The sequence below is a fragment of the Crinia signifera genome, chromosome 7 (assembly GCF_055691185.1).
Source record: "Crinia signifera chromosome 7, ASM5569118v1, whole genome shotgun sequence".
In the NCBI taxonomy this organism is placed as follows: domain Eukaryota; kingdom Metazoa; phylum Chordata; class Amphibia; order Anura; family Myobatrachidae; genus Crinia; species Crinia signifera.
In genome coordinates this window covers 76,147,613-76,175,147 of record NC_139223.1, presented here as the reverse complement: position 1 = coordinate 76,175,147, position 27,535 = coordinate 76,147,613, and the positions used below count along the sequence as shown (strand labels likewise).

The 27,535-nt window shown below is 43.4% G+C and overlaps 1 protein-coding gene across 1 annotated transcript in view; it reads left to right on the top strand.

Moving 5' to 3' along the window:
• The window catches only part of CLEC16A (C-type lectin domain containing 16A), a 311,322-nt gene that overhangs the window by 144,779 nt on the left and 139,008 nt on the right, over positions 1 to 27,535 (top strand). Inside the window, exon 19 of the mRNA XM_083153350.1 lies at positions 11,284 to 11,404. Within this exon, the coding sequence (XP_083009476.1) occupies positions 11,284 to 11,404 (121 nt within the window). The remainder of the gene's footprint in view (positions 1 to 11,283; positions 11,405 to 27,535) is intronic.

Genomic DNA, 27,535 nt, shown 5'->3' with positions numbered 1-27,535 from the left:
GAAAGCATTAATATATATAGGCTGCATGAGATCTAATCACTTAACATGAGCCGTGTTTGTGTTCAGAAAGCATCCATTTGGAGAATACTAGGGAGTACCTTAATAAAAGCATTCCCGGAAAGAGGACTGTCCATTAATGTGTTATTACTTGTTGTAATATGGATGCATGGAATATTACTGGTCAATTTCTCTATAAAATCGGTTGCCAATGATCACAAATACGCAATATAGCCTGAAATACACATTATTTTAACCTGAATTGCGGCCTGGAGATTTCGTTTTCCAAAATGAGTGGGTCCCAAGGGACACGGAGCGCCTCACTCCCTCTTGCTGCAGCATGGCCAGAGAGCAGGAAAGCCCGGTGGCCGGGGATTGGCGGCAGTAGTGGAGCCCCTGTGCCCAGGAAGCATGCAAATGGTGGTGAGGATGAGACCTGCCAACTGCCACCTTGTCCCCTCCCCCCCATGCACCCTTTTTACCCCTTTTCAACCCCTGTCACCTCACTGTCCATCACCACCCCCCTCTTGCCCCCTGTCACCATACCCACCCCTCTCGTCCCACCCCATCTCACCTCACCCCCTTTCGCCTATTGTCACCTCGCCCTCACCTCTCTCTTTATTTCTCTTGGCCCCTAGTCTTTATCCTCTATCTCTTCTCCCAGCTCTTTCCCCTGCCCAAACAGCCCACAATTGCATAAATCTTTTTTCCCCATGAAAACTTCCTTGTGCTGTTGATATAAATATCACCCATGGACTCTCTAGCTGGAAAACAAAGTCTTTACTATTCAATTGCTGGCGTTTTTAGTCATGTTCCACAGTTTAACTTTTTTTTTATTCCAAACTGCAAAACAGGACTACAATTTTGAGAAACACATGGATCGGCGAGTAGTTTGCCGACCCACATGTATTTTGCTGGGCTTGGTTTTTCAACAGTGAAAAAAAATCGTCACTTTCATTGAATAGGTCAAATGTAAAAATGTAAACCTTTTTTTTTTTTTTTTTTACATCAATAGTTTTTTTTATTGAAAAATCAATATGGGGTACAGAAAAAATAAGGGGGAATAAAGGGAGGGGGTGGAATCTTTTGACTGTCTAAAAATCTGGCATGTAATTGAATACTCCTTAATCTTTTAATTTGAAAAAAGCATTTATTTTTTTTAAATGTTCCTTTATTGTTTAGCATAAATGTGAGCCAAGTGAAATCTATATAGTACTCAAGTGTCCTAACTTCTGTTCTTGATGGTCCGTTCTTGAATTCTGTTTTTTTTTTTTTTTTTTTTCAATGCTTCCTGTAAACTTCATATTACCTCACTGTGTAAGTGTTGGGAAGCAGCCTAAATTGCTTACACAGATCAAGTTATACAGTGAATCCAGTCACTTTGTTCCAGAAGATTAAACATATTTTAATTTATTCTGTATTTTACCGTAAAGGGCTTTTAAATGACACACAAAATTGAATCTGAAAAATAGGGAAAAACAAATCCTGATGTTTCCGGAAGTACCAGCAAATCGGTGTGTTACAGAAAATCTGTGTGTCAAACTACAAATGCGTAGCATTGAATTATCTAATGCTAGCGGTTGTCAGGGAAGTGTTACCTCAGTGTCCACATTTGCTACTCATGCAGAGTTACTGTACATCAACTTATGTTATATACGGCAAATAATAATATAGTAAAAAATATAATTTAGAAAAAAGAATGATGATGTAAATAAATTCAGTTGTTGTTGGTTTATTTTTTGGAAAGCTATATATAGGTCTTAAAATTCCTTTCAGAAACATAATTTCTTATTACTTGCAACAAAGAAATATATTTTTATGGATCTTTGCAGCAGTATGGTAATAATGTAAATATGTTCAAAGTCTAATACTTTATCTTGTTCTAACAAAGCTGTTGGTACTTGTTTCCTAGCACGGCGCCCATTGCATACCGTACTTAGTGGTGTGCGATTAAAATAACAGGAGTGCTTGTACAATGAAATATTGCATGCCAGCAAATGGCATGCCATGCCATGCGATTTTTAATTGTACAAGCAACCTGGGTGCTTACAATGTTAAATGCACCCCCATTGTCAACGCCACCCCCACTATCAATGCCAACCCGAAGCGTAGCGCGCGGCGGCGGTACGCGTCCTCCTTTTCATACCCCCACTATCCACGTCGGCGTGGAGTTGACTTTAGATAGCGTGGCGAGCGGACGCGGAATACATGTAAAGTAATCCGCGCTCGCCACGCTTTGGGCTCGCCGCGCTCGCCACGCTTTGGGCTCGCCACACTATCTAAAATCAACTCCACGCTGAAATGGATAGTGGGGGTATAAAAAAGGTCGGAGGACGCGTACCACCACCCCTCGCGGGCTCGCCGCGCTCACCACGGTTCAGGTTGGTGTTGATAGTGGGGGTGGCATTGAAAATGGGGGTGCATTTAACATCGAAATTTAGTTTAAGTTTAAAAATCGAAACGCATGGCATGCCGCTATATTGCATGCGATGCAATTGTATAAGATGTACTATGATCAAAATCGGGGGCGCCGTGCTAGGAAACAGGTACCAAGCTGTTATTTTACTATGAATGTTCATTGTATTCAAAGTGTAAAGGTGCCCATACATGGTACAATTATTGTATGCAATTTGGACTAGATCGCATTGCATAAGTTTTGCAATGCAATGTGATGCAATCTAGTACAAAAAGTATGTCCAGCATATAGCTTTTCAGCTGTGCAATGAGATGTGTGATGGGAGCGCACATCTCATTGCACTCAACAATTGTACCGTGTGTGGGCACCTTCAGATCAATTTCACACCGAGCCTCAGAATCTGGATATTGCCTGGGTAACCTGGCTCCTGGCTTGGTGTAAAAAAGTCTACCCGTGTTATGTGACCTGGGTCAAACTTGAGATCGTCCCGGGTAATCTACAGTGTGAAAGGTACTTGGTCATTTGAACTGGGTTACATTTAAAGCTGCTGATTGACTGTTTATCTAGAGATCTAGAGACTTCCCTTAAGGGAGTGACATATAGGGCAGACAACGATGCAGTGTAAACAGGGACTACCCAGGAATAACCTAGGTCCAAGATGCATTTTGAAAGAAGTCTGAGCAGCTGTGACATGGCTTGAAGTTTTGTATCATCATTAGGCCCGAAATTTCAATATGCAATGGATAAGGCTGTAATTTTACAGAACTACACACAAGTAGGAAAGCCAATCCCAGGCAATTTTTTTTAAATTCCTAGGTTTGGAGATTGAAAAACTCTCAATCGCGGTATTCCCGGGAAAATTGTGATTGACCTCCAGACGCCACGCCTCTCTGGGAACTGTTCTTTAGCAGTCCTTAAGTTGGAAGGCAGATGCAGCTCAAGGGAAGGGCAGCAGTCTGATTGCACAGCGTGCAACATCACACTAAAGGCCCATACACACTGGGCGACTTTGAGCTGAAAGTTGCTCAAAACACCCAGTTTGAGCGGCTTTCAGCTCAAAGCCGCCCAGTGTATATGCCCCGGCAATGGGCGGTGAGCGCTGCTGCACGCTCCTGCATCATCGCCGGAGAAGCCGTTCATTTGCTGGTTATACCAGCAGATCAGTGGCTTTCAGAACGGCTTTGCATAGCTCTGCACTATGCAAAGCCGTCCTCCCCCCACCATCGGCGCCGGGCAGGGGGAAAGCCGCTCAGTGTGTATGCAGTGCTGCCAGTCATAAATAACTCAACTGCGCAAACTGATCCCGAAGTACCGGGATTGAAGTCTCCAATCCCAGGTTTGAAATCTCAGTAATTGTGGGCATAAACCATGGAATCCTGCTGATCCTGTGGTTGGCCTCCCCACACACAAGATTGAATACTTTTCCTATTGTGTAAACTCAATTTTAATTGATCTTTGTGTTTTCTTTGTTAATTTTGGATCTTTTTTTGGATCTATGGAATTTTCTTAGCTCAAACTTGACATTCACAGCAGTCACAAGAGCAGTAGGAAGCTATTATCCAACATAATGTTGAAGCACAGAGCGATGTACGCCAATTACAGCTGCAAATGTGACAGTGTATACAGCGACTGCATAATTAAGCAAATGCCGCATCTACCAGGATTTGTATTTAGATGTTTACCGGTGTCTTTGTCCTAGTGGCTCCATAACCATCTGAGTGTCATTAGTTTAAATCGATATGCACTCTACTGCTTACAAATCAGGTTTGTGGACATCTCCAAATCAGGCCTGCCTTGTTTACCACGATACACAGCACAATCCGCTAAAATTTTCAGAAGTCTGCACCTAATCCTTAACCATGCTCTACGGTTCACTACAATAAATTCTATGCATTAGTGCTAAAAAGTGATTAAGGGGTATTTCACTAATAATTATCCATTTCCCTTATTCTTGCACAATGAAAACTTGCAATTACATAAACGTGATAGAGCGAGAGAAAAACATTCCAAATGCATATTGTAATAACAAACACATCTGTATTTAGGTTCAGAATGAATGGCTAAATCTATATAACAAAATTAACAGCTGATAAAAATTGGCAGTTAAACCTTCCAAAAAAGTGTAGCAGTTTCCCACAAGTTTCTGGCATTAATTTCATTCTATAAAATGATAGAAGATAGAAGCTGATTTGGTTTCTAGGGAAAATGTCTCCACTTCTCCTGATTTGAAATGTAATGAAAGTTGACATCTTCCACCTGTGTCAGAGATGCACAGGAGAGAGTGAGGGGGGTCAGAGAGACAGCGAGGGAGGGAGAAGTGGGTGTTGGGGAGTCAGTAGATGAGCGGAGGGGAGAGAATCGGAGCAGAGAGAAAGAGGGGGATTGCACTCATTTGAGAATTCCATTTCAATACTAGTTAGTAAAGAAGATATAAATGCCCGGTGTTTGCTATACTGTATGTACATTCTGTGTATAAATGATTTGTTCATGATAGTGATCAACCAGTAAAGTGCAGTGTATCCTCACCTTTAAGAGCATACAATTCTCTACCACAATATTCTTTATAGCTTTTACCTCTGCGGGAATAGTCTGTGTTTGGCTTTATTGCTTTTCTTACACCTGTGTACACCATCTTTGCTGCGGTTATGCCAAACAGCCCTCTTTATGCGCCATATCCCATTAGTCTGCTAGAGTTCGGTGTTTTTATGCTGACATTGGGGGGTATTCAATGCTGTGGGCGAGCGGCAACAGCGTGCAGAGCTTCCTGCTCGCTGTCACCACTCACCCTGTCAGTATTCAACGCAGCCCCTGCATACGCCAATTCCCCCTCGCTCCATTTTTTGAGCGTGGGGGAATTGGCGTATGCGGCTCCAGAACCAGCAAGACTCGTGGCTAAATACAGCGAGTTTTCTGCATTAGCCGCGGGTCTCGCTGTTTTGGGGAATTCTCGCCGTCCTATGACAGCGAGGATTTCCCCAGAACATTGAATAGAGCGAGCGGCCGGCGTGGGGGTTAAACAGCGAGGATCGCTAGTTTTCTGCAATCCTCGCTTTTTAACTCCCTCGCTGGCCGTATTGAATACCTGCCATTGTGTCTTCGTTGCAATGTGTTGTGACTAGTATGCACCAGGGGACTGCGCTTATTAATTTCATATGCCACAGTTGTATATTTGTATGAGACTGGCTCTCAATTTGAATGCAAAGTTCCATGCCATGTTCCTTTGTACTTTGCATACAGACTCAGTCACACACAGATATTCAATTGTCCGCACAGTCTTCTGTTGCATTGTGACTAAGCTGTAAGTTTGTCAAAAAGAGACACCTGATGTTAAACGTTGCACTGGATCATTCAGCTCACACAGGCCAGGTGACTCTCGCTGCATGGCATATTGAGGCTAGATGAGGACATCTTTTTAAATCAAGATATCAATTTACTGGCCACATCCTAATTAACTGTTTAATATTTGCCTTGTCAACATGCAGTACATTTTGCAGTCCGCTTTTCAGTCTATTTGTGAAAAACAAACGTTAGAAAGATCTCTGGATGGGCAGTACCTTTTGTTTGGCTCAAGGGCATGTCCAATACCATCATAGCAGGGACACTGCAGAGCATACAGTTCACTTGATCCTACCTACAGTCAGTGGCGTAACTACAGAGGGTGCAGGGGATGCAATTGCTATGGGGTCCAATCCCCTGCATCCTTTAAAAAATATATATATATATTGCCGAGCTGCTGTTTTGGGCCCTCCCCCTACCTCTTCAGTGGCTACTAGCCCTGATGACAAGAAGCCAGTGCACAGGAGTCCCGCCGGGGCACGGTACAACACATCTGCCACAACTGCGATTGCTGGAGCAGGGTAACAAGACACGTCACCCCGACTGCTTCACCTGGTGCAAAGAGATTCCCCCCGTTCATTCACGCAATTGGCTCACAGTACGACGGCTCACCAAGGCACCACCCGGGTCATCGACCCCATACACGGTGGGCCCGCCAGCTATTGCCAACCCTGCCTCAAAGAACATGAGTGCAAGCTACTTGATTTCAGACTGAGTTACCTTGCCAATGTGCTTGATAGCTACCCAAGCTAAAAAACTGTGGTACACTAAACTTTATTACAAATATACAGCTATGGACTGCATTAACTTCTAACAAGTAATATACTATATGGCTGGTGGGGCAATCAAAGGGTTCTATACCTCTCCTCCTCCACCTGCTCCTCCTTTCCCCATTCCCCTTCTCCCCCCATCCTCCTCTCCTCACCCCCTTATTCTCTCTTCCTCCTCCTCTCCCCCTCCTCCTCTCTGACACCCTATATTTTGCTCCTCATTTCCATGAAGCCCCTAGTCACTCCCTGACCACCCCTCCTTTGTGGCAGGATCTACTAAGCCGTAGTGTTACAGCCCACGGCCCATTGTGAGGATATGCGATGAACAATGCAAAGGGCATCTCTCTGGGTTAGAGCGCCCTTTGTGCTCCCCAAAGCTTGTCGGCACTTCGGGGTCTGTGACACGGGCGTCTGTCTACACATGGGCTGAGAGGCCTATGGTCGCAAGGCATGATAGGATGGATCCAGCACTGCAGAGAGAAGCCATAGGCTTCTATGGGTAATGCCATTTACAGCTGGCTTGACCCACCACAGTGGAGCCCCGCTGGAGGGGGCTTTAATGAATTATAAATAGTTTTTTTCTTTTTTAAGCATTTCTACTTTAATACATAATGGCCTTTGTCAATCACTCCTTTCACTATTTATTCTACCCCCTAAGGGGCATTGTAGTGACAATCATTTGGCGGACTTTATGGGCCCCTTTTAAAAAAATTCCATGGGGCCCATAAAGTTCTAGTAACGCCCCTTCCTACTCACATTTTCCAGGACCATATTAAACTCTGTGGGGGAAATTTACTAAGATGAGAATTAGACTTCACATGTGATGTGCAACCATTCAGATCCTGTCTACTATCTTCTAGAGAAAAACTAAATAAATGAGAAGTAGATTCTGATTGGTTGCCCATAGCAACATCACATGTGAAGTCTAATTCCCATTTTAGACATTATTGAGGTACAGGGAGAAATTTACTGAGGCAGCCCCATTTATTTGCATGTCTTTACAAGTACGTTGCACTACATGTGTTTTTGGATGATGCCTTGTTACATCAATTAATATACCGTAAGTGAATTTAGACCATTGATTGCTTTCAGTTCTGCTAATTCCCAAATTGAATTCCTGGCAGGACAATCCATATCGGATTAATCATCAACTCTTAATCTTTTTTTCCTAGAATTCCAAAGAACATGCACAATATTAATTACTTTTTTTATTGCTTTATTTTTGGTATAAGGTTGACATTCTAAGTGTTAGCATTGCAAATGTGGTCAGGAGGCATGTCTAGCTGGCACCGGCGAAGTTTTTCAGGAAGTAAGAGAACCCCAAGGGTCCCCTGCAAAACCCCTAATGATTTGATAGACATTGCTGGTACCCTTGAGAAGTGGTGCCGGGCGGGATCCCGACAGGCATTTACCCGACTGTGAAAACACCGATAGCCGGGTTCCCGACGGCCGTCGGCTATTTTCCCTCGTGGGGGTCCACGAACCCCATAGAAGGAGAATAGAATAGGTGGCTTGCATAGCGAGCCACCATGCCCGCAGCGAGCCCGCAAAGGGCTTAGTTGCGCTCACCATGCTGTCTCAGTCCGGCCAGTCGGGATCCCGATGTCGGGCTAATGACTTGCGGACCCCTGTTCCACACCCCTTGAGAAGCTATAGGGCACACATACTGGAGGGTCCATGTAAATCTGCACAGACCATAATTGTTAGTGCAGCTTGTCCAATCAGTTGACCTCTACTGCAGTTATATTACAGTTCAGCCTATGAGGCACTACAGTATATGAGCACTGAGATTTTATATTGGATTTACACTTATGTAATGTTAGGATTTTGTGTTTCTGTTCATGGGGCTGACACAGAGGCCAGTATTCAATGTTAAATTAAGTTATGCGCAGCGAATCCTGTTCAGGATTCGCTGCACATTCGCAGGGTTCCGGAGGGCTGGAGCATTTGCTGCCAGCCTTCCCTCTGACCCTGACGGCGATTTTTTAACCCCTGCAGTAAATGCCGCAGGGAGCCGAGGGACGGCGAAAGGCAGGGAGATGGAAGCCTCCTTGTCTGTGCCGGAATGTGTCTGTGGGGTGGGGGGGTGGGGGGGGGGCTCCCGGGGACACAGAAGAAGCTTCCCCCGCCCTTGGGAGAGCTGGCAGGGGATGAGGGTAGGGAGCTGCTGCACTGGTCCCGCTCGTTCATGTGTAATGAGCGGGACCAGTGTGCAGTGAATATGTAATGTGCTGTTCCCCGCCCCCTGCTGGCGAATGTGTGTAAAAATAAAAAAAGGAATACATTTTTTGGTACTTATGTAGTAACTGGGCTGCCGATTTTGAAATCGGGTCCATCGCATCGCATCGCACCCGACCAAATCGCATGCGATGCGATGCGATGGACCCGATTTTTCCATAGGATTCAATGTTAAAATGGACTGAGTCCATTTTAACATGGAATTCAATGGGAAAAAGGGGTCCTTTTCATACCCCTACTATCCAAGTGGGCATGGAGTTGGATATAAACCTGTGGCGAGCGTAGCGAGCCACCAAGCCCGAAGCGTGGCGAGTGTAGCGAGCCCCGCGAGGGGACACAGAATACCGTCCCCTCGCGGGGCTCGCTTCGCTCGCCACGCTTCGGGCTCGGTGGCTCGCTACGCTCGCCACAGGTTTATATCCAACTCCATGCCCACTTGGATAGTAGGGGTATGAAAAGGACCCCTTTTTCCCATTGAATTCCATGTTAAAATGGACTCAGTCCATTTTAACATTGAATCCTATGGAAAAATCGGGGCATCGCATCGCATCGCATCGCATCTGATTGTATGCCTTAACTTAAGGCATACAATCAAAAAATCGGCAGCCCAGATACTACATAAGTACCCATTTTTTTATATATCTTCATGTGCTGCAAGCACATGAATAAAAATAGCACAGCAAAAAAATTCTGTTAGTTTTTTTTTTTTTGGTGTAGAAAAAAAAATTTCATTTTAAAAGATCACTTTCCAGTTAACCTCAAAAAGATGTTGAATGCAAAATGGTAAATCATGGCAAAAATTAGGGAGAAAGCAATTCGCCATCCTAGCATTGAATACACTCTCGGCAAATCCCAGTGAAAACCCTATTGAAATACACCAGCGAATTGCAGCTAGCATGAAACTGAGAACTGGCCAGCATTCACTGTTAGTTTCGGCGAACAGTGAACATTGAATAGGGTGAATCAGATTTTTAGTGAAAAAGATTCACCGCAAGGAGTGAAAACAGCCCGATTCGCCCAAAAAACTGGTGAATCGGGAGCATTGAATACTGGCCAGAGTTGTGAGTAGATACGTTTTATTGTGCTTCATAAGCAGATGTTCTTGTGAGAGTTCAGATTTGTTTTGTTTTACTGACATACAATGAGGAGGGGTATTGATCATTGGATAGACAACAACTAGGTCGACATGAAGTAAGGTCGACAGGGTCATTCAATTGACACAAGCATTAGGTCGACATGGGGAAGTTCGACAATCAAAATGTCACCTTTTTTTTTTTTTTTTACCCGAATGTTGACACAGTCGACATCTAGCTTTAGTTCACTACAACTTACCCATCATATCTATTATTTCTAGTAGGTGATTTTTGGTAACAATACCTTTTTTCTCCTTTCATACTTAACACAATCGATAATTGAGGTACCATTTTAAAGTGGGCACGTCATGTTCACTATATTCACTCTGTTTCAGTTTTTCTTCTTGCGCAATACCTATCTGCTGTGTTCTTGATTTCTACTGGATATAGACCTTTATAAAATGTATTACTATGATTAACAATATCATAATACTAATATTAGTGCATTATTATTTTTGTTGTTATTATTTTTATCTGTAAGTGCAGTTTGTCTTTAAACCATACACATTTGAAGCTGGTGCCACCGTACATGTTGTGATAGTTGTGTACACTAAGCACTCAGATGCATCTTATTTTGTGAACTCCTTTTGTGCCTGTGATTTGTGGCAAAATTGTGTCCAACTTTGCATGAAGCCCTTAATGTATAACGCAACCTAATATTTTGGAAAATGTATCTGGTTGTCATGATAAATGGTCATCTCTGCTTATGAATTTTATTAATGTTGTATCAGGCCATTGTTACATATTTGCACCTTATTATTATAGTTTTAATCAATCTAGGACATAATATATTAGAACTATATTCTCATTTGTTCTTTTCCCCTTTAAGCGAGAAACATTCTAAATTAATTTAATACCTTTTGCCTTGGAATTGATGTCCATTTTTGAAAAAACCTCGCCCGACAGCTGAATTCACACCCCAATACATGCGGCCCATGATTTCAAATCACAGACTATTCACATATCATGGGTTGAGTTGTTGTGACATTGCTGGCGTTTCCATGTTCTTCCATCGGCAACTCGCCCCATTGCTGCTAATTGAATTCCACCCCTTTGTTTCATGGGTTTCCATGGAATGAGCTATGATATATAGTTTTATGGGTATTAATGGCTCCTATTAGTAGTTGTTTAACACCGCACTAATACTAAGCGACTTCTAAGTGCCTGGATTTCCAGGCATGTCATATAACTGTAGATCATTTGTCCCTGTGGATCATATTTTGGTACCTTGTGATCATGTTAATCATCCTTTTTTCATCTTGTATGTGTGTGTGTATATATATATATATATATATATATATATTTTAAATTGTCCATTTCAAATTTTAAAAAGAATTATAATAGTTTGTGCAATTTGTAACACTAAACATAAACATTTATTCTTTATTTCCAGGCAATAAGAGTATTCTTTATGTTAAGATCACTGTCACTACAGCTGCGGAAAGAGCCAGAGACGCAGTTACCCCTGACCCGAGAAGAGGACCTCATAAAGACAGATGACGTTCTCGACCTCAGTGAGTGCCATGATCTTTACTAGAACACTTTGAGATTCTGTGACCATTAACAATCAATGTGGAGCTTTCAGGTTTTTTTATTAGGATATTCAGTCATAAGAAATCAATTGAAGCAAGAATAGAACTTTAACATACGGTTATCCGTATTCCTAAGAAGAAAAAAAAAGATAATTTCTTTTCAATTTCCAAATCATAGCTGAATGTAATATTTATAGCAATTAACCCGCACTTCTCAAATCAGGTATTGCATGAGCATACCTGTGCAGTCAGTGTTTTACAGAGTTATAGACCTATGTGTATTGCTACCTGAGCCGTTCCTTTTGTGCACTTCTCCTTCCTAACCTTGTTCCCAACCGCTCACTCGTCTCCATCCTTCTCCCTCTGCTTTTCATTAGCAACTTTATCCTCCCTGTCATTCTCCCTGCACTACCCATCACTTCTCCCACTGCTGTCAAACACTTGCTAACAACTGATTATAAAAAATGTAGACCACAATAAAAAAATCCAATACTCACAAGTATTACAGGTTGAGTATCCCTTATGTAAAATGCTCGGGACCATAAGAATTTTGCATAATGGATTTTTCTGTATTTGGAATATTTTTATATTTTAATGAGGTAACTTGAGGGCGGGACCCATGTGCGAACACAAAATGCATTTGTGTTGTATAAACACATCAAACACATGAAATACACACACATTTTATTTGTGCATGAATCAAGGTTTGAAAACATGAAAAGAGGTTTGAGTATTATCTAAGGTACTGCATCTGAATGCTAAGCATTTTTTTCACAGCGTTTAGTGCCCGTTACATATCATGTCCTCATAGTGCCAGTTACATATCATGTCCTCATAGTGCCAGTTACATATCATGTTCCCAGTAGTGCCAGTTACATATCATGTCCTCAGTAGTACCAGCTACAGATGTCCCCAGTAGTGCTTTTAGCAAAAAAGTACATTACGGAAACAAGGGTTTTCAGAATAATTTGGATAACCAATATCTGGATAAGGGATACTAAACCTGTACAAGCTTTTTAGACAATCCTGCTTCCAGGAACAGATATCTCCTCTCAAGCCTTCGGTGTTAATTTCATTGAGTGATGATAGTCTGGATTCTATCAGCAAACATGCCTGAGGCTCTATTGAGGGCCCCACCCATGCAGGGCAACTAAAGTGGTCGTATTCCATGAGAATGTATTGTATATGTGATAACTTGGGGAACACAAAAATAGATTGTCTCAACGCTGCAAGTCCAGCGACCGTACTGATTGGACTCAGTGGTTTGAATTAAAGGGGCAGTCATTTACAAGGTATGATTTTGCTTTTTAAATGATAATAAAAAAACCTCTGCAATCATGGCCGCCAGACCAGACTAGCAGTGCATTTATTCTGGCCCCTCCAGATTCACAGGTTGTGCAAATGTATCCTAAGCACATTCTGCTTTGTGAGTACTCACAAATGATGTGTTCATGTGTTAGTACTTGTATCCTAGCACGGCGCCCAATATTTTGATCATAGTACATTTTATACAATCGCATCGCATGCAATATAGCGGCATGCGATTAGATTTTTAATTGTACCCTGATGGGTGCTTGCAATGTTAAATGCACCCCCCATTGGCAACGCCATCCTGAAGCGTGGCGAGCGCAGCGGTACACGTCCTTCGACCTTTTCATACCCCCCACTATCCACATTGGCGTGGAGTTGATTTTAGATAGTGTGGGAGCCACCGAGCCCGAAGCGTGGCGAGCGCAGCGAGTCCCGTGAGGGGACAAGGATTACTTTACATGTATTCCGCGTCCCCTCGCGGGGCTCTCTTCGGGCTCATATTCCACATCCCCTCGCGGGGCTCGCAACGTTCGCCACGCTTCGGGCTCGCTGTGCTCGCCACACTATTTAAAGTCAACTCCACGCCCACGTGGATAGTAGGGGTATGAAAAGGTCGGAGGTCGCGTACCGACGCCCCTCGTGGGCTCGCTGCGCTCACCACACTTCGGGATGGTGTTGATAGTGGGGGTGGAGTTGACAATGGGGGTGCATTTAACATTGTAAGCACCCAGGGTGCTTGTACAATTAACCCCTTCACGACATTGCCTTTTAAGGTAATTTTTTTTTTTTTTTTCCTCCTTGCGTTCAAATAAGCGTAACTTTTTTAATTTTCCGGCTATATAGACACATGAGGGCTTTTTTTTTGCGGGACAAGTTGTACTTTGTAATGGTACCATTTACTATACCGTATAATATTCTGGGGAATCAGGAAATAATTCAATGTGGGGTAAAAAAAAAAAAAACCGCCATTGCACAATTTTGCGCTGGTTACGGTTTTTTTGGAGTTCATAGTTCGTTTAAAATGATGGGTTATCTTTATTCTATGGGTCGTTACGATTCTGGTGATACCAAACTTATATAGTTTTCGTTATGTTTTACCACTAAAAAAAAAAATCGCAACTTTTACGGTTTTTCTAATTTGCGTTGCGTCGCCATGTTCTGCGGCTTATAACTTTTTTATTTTTCCACCTACGGACCTGGGTGAGGGCTCATTTTTTGCGGGCTGAAGTGTACTTTTTAATTAATACCATTATGGGATATGGGCGACTTTCTGATCTCTTTTAGTTATTTTTTTTTGGGTACGCGATGCGACCAAAAAACGTAGTTTTGGCGTTGGGGATTATTTTCCGTTTACGCCTTTAACCGTGCGGGATAACTAATGTTATATTTTAATAGATCGGACTTTTAGGAACGCGGCGATACCAAATATGTTTATTTTTTTATTTTTTATTTATTTTTATTTGGGAAATGGGGAAAGGGGGGTGATTTGAACTTTTAATATTTTTTTTTTTTTTTTTTAAACTTTATTTTTTTTTTTTTTTTACTTTTACTACAAGGCCCCCTAGTGTACTTGACCACTAGGGGGCGCGATCGCCTGTACTAGGTTCAGCCATAGAGCTCTATGGCTGAACGTAGTGATTTTATGCACTTCCTATTACATCCTGCCTGAGGCAGGATGTAATAGGTATGCATACACGGCCAGCACAGGGGTCTACATTAGACCCCTGGCTACCATGGCAACCGATCGGCACCCTCCGATCTCGCTGCGGGGGGCCCCGATCGGCGCCGGAGGGGGGCGCCCCCCCTCCGATCAGCTATTTAAGCACTGCGGGCGCTTTGCCCGCGGTGCTTAAAGGGTTAAACGGCCACGATCGGCGAACTCGCCGCTCGTGGCCGTGAGAGCAGGGACCTGGCTGTAATATACAGCCATTACCTGCTCTCTTTCAAGCCAGCTCACTCCGTGAGCTGGCTTGATTCCCCCGCAACCGACATATGACGTATATATACGTCATATGTCGTGAAGGGGTTAAAAATCGCATCGCATCACATGCCATTTGCTGGCATGCAATGCTATGCGATATTTCATTGTACAAGCACTCCTGTTAATTTAACATGAATATCGCATTGCATCGCACGCCACTAAGTATGGTTTGCGATGGGCACCGTGCTAGGAAACAAGTACCCATGTGTTTGTTATTACAGGACAGCCCAGATTTTCTGTGGTAATGGTAAAATTGGGAAATACATGGAAATATGCTTGTATGTCCATGTCTGCAGCAATAGGAATGCATAAGTGTGCTGGTGAATGGCATTGTAATTGCTTACTGTACTTTTGATACATAAGCCAAATATATATTGACCGTTTTAGTTACCCGCAACGGTAGGTGATGCTTCTCAGTTGTGGACAATGACCGGTTACTGTATGTCATTGATTATTTCCCCCTACTTTAATATTGCAGTGTTAGTCTGAGTCCCTTTAATAGTACTGTTTATTATTAAGTAGGTATACTGTACTTAAGTGCTGACTTCTTCCGCCCCTGTTGCCAAAGAGTCTCCTATAACCAGCTAAAAATGAAAAATTTATGATTTTTAATAACTTTTTTCTAAATAATGTTAATACATTGTTGAATAGCAGAACCCTGAATTTCTGTGCACATTGATTTATTTGTCCAGGTCCCTTATCTTATATCTTATTTTCTTTTAAAAATTATGCATAATGTATATATCTAGTAAATGAAAGGATAGAAGCCAAGTGTAAAATATATAATATAATATAATATATATATATATATATATATATATATATATATATATACATGCTATTATGTATACATTTAATAGAACATTTCACAAGCTTATCTGATGCACTTTGTCTTAAGATTTTATGGTATTCATGTAGTAATTTCAGAACACAGTTCTACAAGTGGCCAGAAAGCATATAGAGTGTTAAAAAGTCATGCATTAATAATAAATCTAAATATGACTCTCTTCTTGATGTAGTAAGTTTTAACCCAATCTTCTGGTTCTGGTTGAGCTGCGCTGCTGACGCTGGCTTGCCCGAAAGAATTCTGGGCTATATCACTTTCTGAACCCTGGGGGCCGCAGCGCTGATCGCAGCAGCCCGGGAATCAGCACAATGCATTAAGCCCGTCCTCCAGACTCCTATTGGCTGGGGGCAATCTTAACCGTGAAATGCATTATGCTGATTTCTGGGTGCAGGGAGGCAGCTGGGAATCAGAGCTAATTCTGGAGATCGCTGCTGGCGATAGGCGCTTCAGGTTCTCCACCCCTGCATTCCCTTACCCCTGGCACTATTCAAAAGACACACTCCAGGGGTGTCTTTTTTTTTTTAATTAACCCACCACTTGGTGCTTACAAGGGGATGCCATTGGTAGGCCAAATAGTACTGGGCTACAGAATTATTACTCATTCACGTTTTATATCTTTTTTGTCCAAACTGAGAAGTACAGATATAATAATATGAAGTCCCTCGATTTTTATTTTTTATTTTTATTTTTTAGCATATATCTTTGTAACGGATATGGCTTCCTGCATCTTAATTAGGGTAATATATGGGCCCTCATCAGTTATTTATAATTTTCTTGTTGACATCACCAATAAACGGTCACATAAAAGTCTGAAAGTGAAAATTGATTTAAGTATACCCACCTGTACTGGCACAGTGTTGGTGAGCATTTATTTGTGCTGGATCATATTAGGATAATACTTTCAACTCACAGCATTCCAAAGATTTTAAAATTGCCAAGGCACACCATCAGACACCCACAGGGAAAAACACATTGTCCCTCATAGGAAAAGAAAAACAAACCCATTGACCCCCACATGAAAAAAAGAATCACACGGTTCCCCACCAGTAACAAAAATAAAATGCAAAGCACAGGAGAGACCATATGCCAATGCTAATTGCTTTCAGTGTGTAGTGCCCCAGGGGGTAGAGATAAAAATGCCTCACATGAACACACTGAGTCATTGCGTAGCTGCCATTATGTTCTCCTAGTGGGGATACTTTTAGAGCAGAACACCCAAGCAGCTCCTCAACTAGCTTCCTGTGATTCATCTCCTCTAAATCTGAAGAGACCAGTGAAGAACAATTGAACTGGTGGTGATTGCTGTAACTGGTGTGGCTATCTTTAGCTCTTGTGGCACATTTGAGAACAGCTCAAAGACAAACTAGTGTGCCACGGCACAGTGGTTGAAAAACGCTGATGTAGAGACTCCATAAATGTAATATCCTAGGCATGTCTAAACTCATTTACATCAACAGTGCAAGATATGAGATGATTATATCAATTTATAGACCATCTAGCAAAAGAGTTTTCAAGATTAAAAATAAATTTAGACTCATGAAAAGTATAATTACACTTCCTTGAAGATACAAGCAGTTGCTGTAATTTGTCTGGTTGGTTGTTCATGTAGCTATAAAGCTAGTTTTGAGAAAACGAACAGATGTGCCCAGTAGTATAATTTATTTGTTTCCATTTAAATCAGCTTAAATAAATTTGTATTCCAGATGCCAAACAAAAGATTCTCGCAGCATACACTAATTCATTGGAGTTTGCTCACTTTTTCTGTTGTTGCTTACCCTGTATCTACATTCCAGAGGGACATATAAACCTAAAAGTAAAGTGCAAAATAATAGTGCAGATCTTAGGACAACACGCAGAGGTGTGCCCTTCACCCCCAAAAATTCTTATGTACCAATTTAGCATTCCATTTTTTTATATTTTTTCCGTTTTTTGGGGCGAATCGGGCTGTTTTCACTCCTTGCGGTGAATCTGTTTCACTGAAAATGTGATTCACCCTATTCAATGTTCACTGTTCGCCGAAAGCAAACAGTGAATGCCGGCCAGTTCTCCGTTTCATGTTAGCTGCAAGTAGCTGGAGTATTTCAATGGGGTTTTCACTGGGATTTGCCGAGAGTGTATTCAATGCTAGGATGGAGAAATGCTTTCTCCATGATTTTTGCCATGATTCGCCGTTTTGCATTCGACATCTTTTTTAGGTGAACAGGAAAGTGATCTTTTGAAATAAAGGCTTTTGGGGGAAAAGTTTGGTGTAAAAAAAATCTGATTTTTTTTTCTAAGAAGGGGCATGCTGTTTGTAATCATGTGCTTAAAGCACATTAATATATATTTAATTGTATTTTATTTATTGCTTTTGTAATGAAGGTGCCAATGTTAGCAGAGTTGCATGGGACCTGGCTGCTCACTCACGGCAGGCATTCACTCTGCATGGCGTATTGAGGCTGCATGTGTAACGGCACATCTGTAGATACATGTTTTAGATTTCAATATCTCTGGACTTTTTATTATGTTTATTTGTGAAGAGTCATGAACCCAGTCTCTCTGAAATATATTCAACATTTGTGTCAAACTCCAAGTATTAAATGTAGCTGTGGGTACTATCATATTCTACCTTTCAACATGCTCCTTATGCCTCTCAAATTGAGGCATGTTGCACCTTACTGTATGTACCTATCGGTCACCTGTTAAGAGAAGTATACCGCTTTCACATTGCAAAGAGGTTGATCCCGGGTCCGATCCTTTCACACTAAGGGGTCATTCTGATTGGCTTGCTAAGCAGCATAAATTCGCTGCTTAGCAAGCTATATAACGGCATGCAAATGGCCAATCTCTGCCGCCATCCGAACATCCCTGTCGCTTTGCGAATGGATGTTTTGCATAAACCTTTATTCGCAGGGGAGCATACAGGGGGGAAATCATTTAATGGTTGCCGATCATCAAATGATTTTTCCCCTGTCTGCAAATATAAGTCTTGACTGACCTATATTTGTGCCGTCCAGGTGTGAGAACGTTGTCCTGTGATGTCAGCCGACTGCCCCTGGCAGGCAGCTGCCTGCCTGTGTTCGCAAGGGGAATCCCAGCGGTTTTCTTGGCGCAACCAGTGTTTTTGCGGGATACGCCCAGGAAACACTGTGCATCCCCATGTGAACGCCCCCTGCCCACCTGGCCCCCACCCTGTGCAAACACCTTGGCGACTGTTCAAGTTGCCGAAGGCGTCAGCACAGCAGCCCTGCGCATATGAGCATGCAAAGAGCGCAAATATCGGTCCCCAGTGCGGATACGCTGGGGGACGATCAGATTGAATTTGAGCCATAAATCTGGGTTGCACATTATATATAGGGTGATCCGGTTTAACCCTTCTTCTAACCCAGGATGAATTGCCAGGTTGGTCAACCCGGGTTATATGGTTTGTTGCTTTCACACCTCCCCTCGACCCGGATTGACCAGGCAGCAACCCGGAAATAACACTGGTTTAAGATGTGATATGAAAGGGATAGTATTGTATTGAATGATTCTATTATTTAGAATATATAATGATCATGGATTGACCTTGCTAGACTGTATACTTTAAATTGTATATAAAATGGGTGAGGGGGGTGATGTGATTGCAATCTTGTAATATCTGGTCATCTGTAAGTAAAAAATGAAGGCGCCAGAAAGCAGGATTCTGAAGTATGTCTGTTTTTACCAAAATATATTGTGCTTGCTTACAGTTATTTTTATTATAATATATATCATGACAACATTAAAGATTGGGATATAATTCTGTTGTATATCATTTTTTTTAAATATTTCTTAATGAGCTCCTAGAATTCAAGGTTTTTAATTGGCTTTTGGCTTCATTAACATAATTCCCATAAATTCAAATAGTAATTTTTCTACTTTATCCACTTGGGGACACTAGAGATGCTAGGGTTAAGCAAGTTGAGGGAGAAGAAAGGTATACGGTCATTGGGTCTACAGTATGTTGGTCGACAAGCATTGGTCGACACATGGGTTTAGGTCAACAGGTCATTAGGTCGACAGTGTCTAGGTTGACAGTCAAAAGGTCGACATGGGGTTTTTCACCGTTTTTTGAGCCGCACTATGCCCATTGTCTATTTGCTCCTATACCTCTTATCTTATGCCTATCCATCTTTCTCCGTTTAGTTATTCTCAGCGTTTCATATTTCTACATATTATATATCCCGGACATTGTAACGTTTGCTATGTACCCAAATTGGCAGATTTGCCTGATTTTATTTGTTCTTAATATAAGCAATCTAGATCAAATTCTAACATGGGTAATCTTTATTATATATGCTGTAAGTTGTATTTTCTACAATTGTTTCTCAATGTTGATTTGATGTATTATATGTTCACGTATTTAATATCCTGCATTGCAACCTTTTGTATAGCACCCAACATGGCTTCCTCATTTTGAAATCAATAAGGTAGAAGGAATAATTCCTAAGCCCCATACACACTGGGTGATTTTAAGATGAAAACAGCTCAGTTTTCAGCTCAAAAGCCGCCTAGTGTGTACGGCCGGGTGGTGATTGCTGATGCGAACTCCCACATTATCGCTGGCCACCGCTGCTCATGTGCTGGTATTACTAGCAGATAAGCGGTAGGATGGATGGCTTTCTATATCGTCCTGCTATGAAAAGCCTTCCACCCCATGGGAAACTCTCTTAGATGGGCGAAAATGGGTCAGTGTGTATGCACTGAGCGATTTTCAGCCCAGCGCTTTTCTCCATCATGACTGTGCATAAACGCTGGCCCAGTGTTTATGCACCTTTAGAACTGCTGATTCTCTGGATAGTGGTTGATTATGCTATTTCATAGTTTCATTTTCCACAGTGGGAAGATATCTCATGTGTTTGCTTCCCACAACCCTACATAGTTTGACCAAGATGGCTGCCCCTTCTGGTACTTTTGTGGATAAGTTGTACAATCTATCCCATTGATATCTATTTCATGTTTATGTTCACAAACTGTAACTGTTATGTGCCTAGAGTGGCTGCCTAGTCTGTAACGGTGATTGCTGCAATTGTAAAGTACATTGCATAATCTTGATTTACTTCCAGTATCGGACTATGTATTGTTGTAGTGATTTTTTTTATGTGTCTATATCTTGCATAGTGTTGTCAATTATGGTACAAGGTGAATAAACTATTAGTAGAATAATTACACAATGATGTTTGAGAGTTTGTCTCCTTGTAAAAGCTTTTAGTTCTACAGAAAGTCAAAAATAATTTGTGTGCTTTTTGTTCTCGAAAATTATCCATTTATTATATTGTATTCTGTGGAGTCATCAACCATAATTTTCTTACAATTTGCCTATTATACTTTATGCAAAATGATGGTCGGTTATCTCTTATATGGGGTACACACCAGAACGACCACGACCGATATACGATCATGGAACGAGTACCCTTGGACTGCCCAGGAGCTCCTGGGCAGTCCCCAGCTAATGATTTGCAAAAAGTGTGTTTTTTGGCTAAATTATCTTGATCCGATCAGGATACGACCGTGATGGTCATAAAGATGGTTGGATCGCTGGTTTTTGTTTTGTACAAGAACCCCATGCGACCGTTGACAGATTGGCCTTTCAAATTAAAATAAAGGCGCTGGACTAGCTGAGGGGATAGGAATAGCAGCAGCCATTTTAAACCAGTGTATTTCTGCTTTGTGACTAGTGAGGCTTGGTGTATACCCGCTGAATGCTGCACATAGCTATTTTACATTACTTTGTTTTGCCTGCCATTACAAAGTGTCTTTTAACCCTGCACTGACCGTGTACACTATGGAGAATGCAGTGATGGATCGTCTCCAGCAAAATTACCTGCTCTATTATGCTGTGCTGAAGCTCAGGCGTCAGAGGGCCCAGCGTAGGAGAGGAAGATTATGTTGGACAAAGCAGTGTATACTGAGTCGTCAGACTCGGTCCCGCATGCCACTGCTCAGGGATATCCGGGAAAATAACCCGGATGACTACAGTAATTTTTTATGGATGAAGTCCATTGGCATGACGAAATGCATTGGGGCGTGGATTAGACGGAGGACGTGGTGACGTCATACTACCTGGGTGAACGAGGGCTGGTTCCGGCGGTTTTGCAGTGCACAGCGTGAGAGGCTGTTTGATACTGATGGAGACTACAAGAGCTGTTATGCTGATGTACCGCTGATTGTTTTAACATACCTTCACCTTATCTTCACCTATACCGGCATATATATATAGATTGTGAAGGAAGAAGCGGCACTCAGGGACTTAAAATAAAGAAGCGACTCTTTATTGAATACTTCTACGTTTCGGTTTGCTGACAAACCGTCATACAAGTATTCCTGATGACGGTTTGTCAGCAAACCGAAATGTAGAAGTATTTAATAAAGAGTCACTTCTTTATTTTAAGTCCCTGAGTGCCGCTTCCTCTTTCACAATCTACCAAGTTGCGGCTGAAGGCACCAGGCACTATAGACAATTGGACAGAGTGGCGGATATAAAACACGCTGGGTGGCTTGTGGTACCCGCTTCTCTCCTGGTCCCGGCTTCTCCGTACGCTGACATCCCAGGCTCCGGCTTCCATTCTACCTTCGGCGCAACCCAGCGTCCTCGGCAGTCCTGGTCCCGGACCTCTTGGAGTTCACCGTGCAGCTGTTTGCCCGGGTATTTACATTTCTCCTTGTGGTAACCAGCCCACAGTGCACTAGCACTTGGTACGAGCAATTGTCTTTTATATTGTCTGGAGATTCAGTGTGTTTTCTACAATAAATCTTGTTTTATCTGCACCATGGAGCACACCTTTCTCTTCTGTTTTCCCATATATATATATATATATATATATATATATATATATATATATATATATATAATATACCTCCTGTATGTCCGGCACTCCCCGCTTCTTGTTATTGCCCGGGTTCCTCCCCTTGTGGAGCTGGGTCCACCAATATGTATCCGCAAATTATGGGCGACACTCCGGGGCTTGTGAATTTTTATGGTTTTCCATGGTCTACACCGTTTCGGGCACAACCAAACGAGCGGCGGTTACACAGGCATCGGATCAGAATCGGATCAACAAAATGACAAAATAAAAACAAAAGTACATACAATCGGTTGGTATTGTATCAGGATTGACGGGTTTGAGGGAAAATCGTCCTGGTGTGTACCCAGCATAAGGGCATGGATGCAATAACATCATGTTATGTATTTAAGCAATCAGATGACTTCATGTACAGTATAGGCTATCAAACGGTGTTAACACATTGTTACAGATAAGCTAATTACCTACCACACCAATAAAGAAAAGGGAATTGCCATGTCTAAAGTAATTATTTAGTATTATTCATGCATTCTCTTTTATTTTATTTTTTTTCATATTGGATCCTGTGCCAACCTGCATAAAGGTTGCAGTACTTGTGTATAGTAATACCCTTTTCTCATCGCAAATGCCATGTCGCACCCGGGATATGGACACCGGTTCGTCCCGGGAACAACCCGGCGTTTGGGGTGATTCTCCCCCACAGGTTAGCCCCCACAGCTGATGTCACAAAAGGGGCCAAGGTGGAGCGGCGGTGCATCATTGGGGGGCAGGGGAGGAGGCAGTGCTTGGAACTGGCGCTGCCTCCCCCCTATAGTGTGAACAGGAGTCGGGTTGCTCGACCCGGGTTACCCGTTTACACTGCCCAACAACCTGGGTCCGACCCTGGTAAAACTCTTCTTTTAACCCGGGTCGGAATGCCGGGTTGCTGGAGTCAACCCGGGTTATTTGTGCTGTGTAAAATGGGTATGATGAAGAACCTAATTCGGACCCGATCACAAGACAAATTTGTTCTCAAAATGGGCAAATCCATGCTGCAATGCAGGTGCCCTTGTACATAGAAACATAGAATTTGACGGCAGATAAGAACCACTTGGCCCATCTAGTCTGCCCCTTTTTTTTAAACATGTTACCTCAAACCATATTTGATCCTTATATTTTGTAAGGATATCAATATGCTTATCCCAAGCATGTTTAAATTGTACTACTGTATTTGCGTCTACCACCTCTGTTGGGAGGCTATTCCACTTATCTACTACTCTTTCTGTGAAAAAATTCTTCCTCATCTTTCCCCTGAATCTTCCTCCCTCTAGTTTCAGTGCATGTCCTCGTGTTCTGTTGCTCCTCTTCCTGTGAAGAATGTCTCCCACCTGTACCTTGTTAAAGCCCTTGATATATTTGAAAGTTTCTATCATGTCCCCCCTTTCCCTTCTCTGCTCTAAAGTATACATATTAATATCTTTTAGTCTTTCCTGGTACGTTTTGTGATGTAGGCCATGCACCATTTTAGTTGCTCTTCTTTGTACAGTCTCTAATGTATTTTTCTCTTTCAATGGTCCTGGTGACACAGCTCAACACTGGGATGTAGGAGGGTCCGAAGGAGCCAGGCACCTATCCTAAAGCTTTAGAGGGTAGGCTCCTCCCCTACTGCATCCCTGGACTCTTCAGTTCGTGTTAGGTGCCCACTGGAGTGGGTGCTATTCTAAAGGGCTGCAGGAGCAGCCGAAGAATTAGAGTAGTTAGGGGATTTTTATTATTTTATTAACTTTTACCCTAGCTAGGTAGGCACAGTGTGAGGATTCTCATAGTGAATCCTCACACTGCTTGCGCAGCAGGAGCTGACAGAAGCGCGTCCTGTCAGCTCACTGTGCACAAGGGAGACACTGTCTGGTCCCCCTGTGCAGCGCTTATAGCCTTTTCTAAAAGGCTGCCTGGGCTCCGGAGTATCCTGAAACCGGCTCCACGTTTAGGTGGGGATCATGGGGGACAGGCGCTCCGTGATGGCGGCGGCCATTTTATGCGGAGCTTACACGCTGAGCTCCTAGATGAGAGGACAGCAGCGTTGTGACAGGCATGTTCCAAGTGATCCCCATTTGAGGGGGAGACACTGGAACTAGGAAATCCTACCTAAGGAGCGGCTTGCTGGGGGTGGTTGGCGCCAAAAGGTCACGGACCCCGCAGCAGCAGGGACCTGTGGTCTCTTCCTTCACTCTGACTTTGGCGCCTTTCAGAACGCTTGCAGCGGAGCTGAGCTGGCTTACTGATCCTGGCAGAGTGACTTGGATTTCCTGGGCATCGCTTCCCCGCAGTTGAAACCAACAGACAGATAAGTGATTGGGTGCATTGCCTCTGTATAAACGCTTGTACATTGTTTGCACTGTGTATACTGATAGATATACATTTATCACTTGCATCATGTCTGAGCATCAGGCTGTGGTTTTGGGGGAGGGAGCCCTTAATGCACTGAGCGCGTGCAATGTTTGCACACAAAAGTTTGTCCCTGAGCAGATGGCCAAAGGGGGCTTATGTATTACTTGCGCTGATGTGAGACCCATGGGCAGTGATCCCCATAGGGCAGAGCATATGGAACCTGCGTGGGCCAGGGCCCTAGGCAGGTCAGTAAACGCTTTGGTGCAGCTTTTGGACAGGCAGAGTGATGGGCTGGTAGAATCACAGAGACCTATGCCATCATCTCAGCAGTCGTCTGGCTCCTTGCCTCTTACCCAGGCAGATCCTGCACTTATCCAGGTGATGCAGGATACTGCAAAAGGGATTAACAGGTTCAGTGAAATGCTGGACAAAATGGATGAAAATGTGGCAGGGACCCCTAGAAGGTCTTATGCTTTAACTACTGTGGTAGATGAAGAGGAAGGAGAGTATACTGACATCCCCTGGGATCAGGGTGATGATTTGGAAGAGAACTCTGCTGCTGGTATAGAGGATCTCATTGTAGCTGTGAAGCAGGCTTTAAAGCTGACTGTGGAGGATAAGACTCCTGTTAAAGGTGTTTTTAAGCGACAGCGGAAGGAGGCTGTTACTTTTCCTTCAGATGAGGGGTTACAGGAATTGTTAGAAGGGGCTTGGAAAACTCCTGATAAGAGGCTTCAGATGCCAAAACGATTCCTAAATCTGTACCCCATGCCAGAGTCTCATGCGGAGCTCTGGGAAAGGGTCCCAGTTGTGGACGCTTCAGTGGCACGTTTGTCCAAGGCTACTGTATTACCAGTACAGGGCGGTGCAGCTTTTAAAGATTCTGTGGATAAAAAGCTGGAGGGAAACCTCAAGGCTATCTTTGAAGGGGTGGGGTTTACCTTACGACCCCTTATTGCTTCAGCCTGGGTTTCTAAGGCCATGATAGAGTGGGCTGGTGAATTATGCACCATGCTGCAGGCTGACCCGGGTGCATTACTGCTTGCAGAAAAGATTAAGGCAGCAGCAGAATATGCAGTTGAAGCAGAGGAGGAAGCTATTAAAATGGCAACCCGAGTGTCCACAGTCTCCATTAATGCCAGGAGAGTGCTTTGGCTTAAAGCCTGGGAAGCAGACAATGAGTCCAAGAAGGCTCTGGAAACATTAGCCTTCAAAGGAAAGGTACTCTTTGGTACCGAATTAGAGGAGATTATAAAACAGGCCACAGGCGGCAAAAGTACATTCCTGCCGGCCTCCTCAGCAAAGCAGACGTCCAGATTTTCTGCTTTTAAGCCGTCCTTTCGGCCCTCCCCTAGAGGTGGTGCGTCCTTTCGAGGACAGTCTTTCAGGGGAAGGTTTCAGCCCTCTAGAGGCAAGACACAAAAGTCAAAATTTGGCTCTTTTCACAAGAAGCCTGCCAATAAAGGAGAGGATAAACCCTCTGCATGACTGTCAGGGGCTTTGCCCGACAGTGACAAAAGTGGGCGGGCGTCTCACACTCTTCAGGGACGCTTGGGCTTCTCTAGACCAGGATGCCTGGGTGCTAGACATCATAACACAGGGTTACAAAATCCCTTTCAGAGGGCCACCTCCGAAGAGGTTCATCCCCACATCCTTACCAAAGGAGGCACGGCTGCGTACAGCTCTTGTGAGAGCAGCGCACTCCCTTTTGGAAAAAGGGGTGGTGACACTAGTCCCCAAGACAGAGTGGAAGAAAGGCTTTTACTCCACGCTGTTCCTGGTGCCCAAACCAGACGGGTCTTTCAGACCAATACTAAATTTGAAGTCTCTAAATGTTCATTTATGGGTAGACCATTTCAAAATGGAGTCTCTACGGTCAGTACTCCTGAGTCTGGACCAGGGAGAATTTTTGGCGTCCATGGATGTCCAGGACGCATATTTGCACGTTCCTATACACCCGGAGCATCAGACCTTGTTGAGGTTTGCCATAGGAGACCTGCATTTACAATTCCGGGCGTTACCCTTTGGGCTAGCAACCGCGCCAAGGGTATTCACAAAGATAATGTCAGTAATGGCGGCGGTGCTGAGGCTCAGGGGAATCACAGTAATACCCTATTTGGACGATCTCCTGTTCAAAGCAGAGTCAGCAGCCATGCTGCAGAGTCACTTGGCAGAGGCCATCAGTTTTTTGCAGGCTCACGGCTGGATTTTAAATTTGCAAAAATCTCAGTTGGTACCGTCACAAAGGCTCCAATTCTTGGGAGTCATACTGGACACCCATCTTCATCGGGTATTCCTCCCGGAGGTAAAGGCCAGGGATCTGGTCACCCTAGTCCAGGAGATTCTCAGGGCTCAGAGCATTTCAGTATGGAGGTGCCTCAAGCTCCTGGGGAAGATGGTGGCGTCATTCGAGACGCTTCAATTTGCCAGGTTCCACTCTCGGAGGTTCCAATGGAACATTTTGTCAGCTTGGTCAGGAGACACTTTGACCATGAAATCCGAGATGATAGTGCTGTCTTCGGACACCCGAGAATCCTTGAAATGGTGGACAGAAGTAGATTCCCTTCAGTGGGGTCGGTCATTACAGACCTGGGACTGGTTGATAGTAACTACCGACGCCAGTCTCAGGGGCTGGGGGGCAATAGTCCTGGATCTCAGGCTTCAGGGCCTGTGGACGGCAGAGGAATCAGCGTTACCAATCAACATCTTGGAGCTGAGAGCTGTCTGGAAAGTCATTTCCTTAGCGGGAGACAGGTTACAGAACCTCCCTTTGAGGATTCAGACCGACAATGCCACAGCTGTGG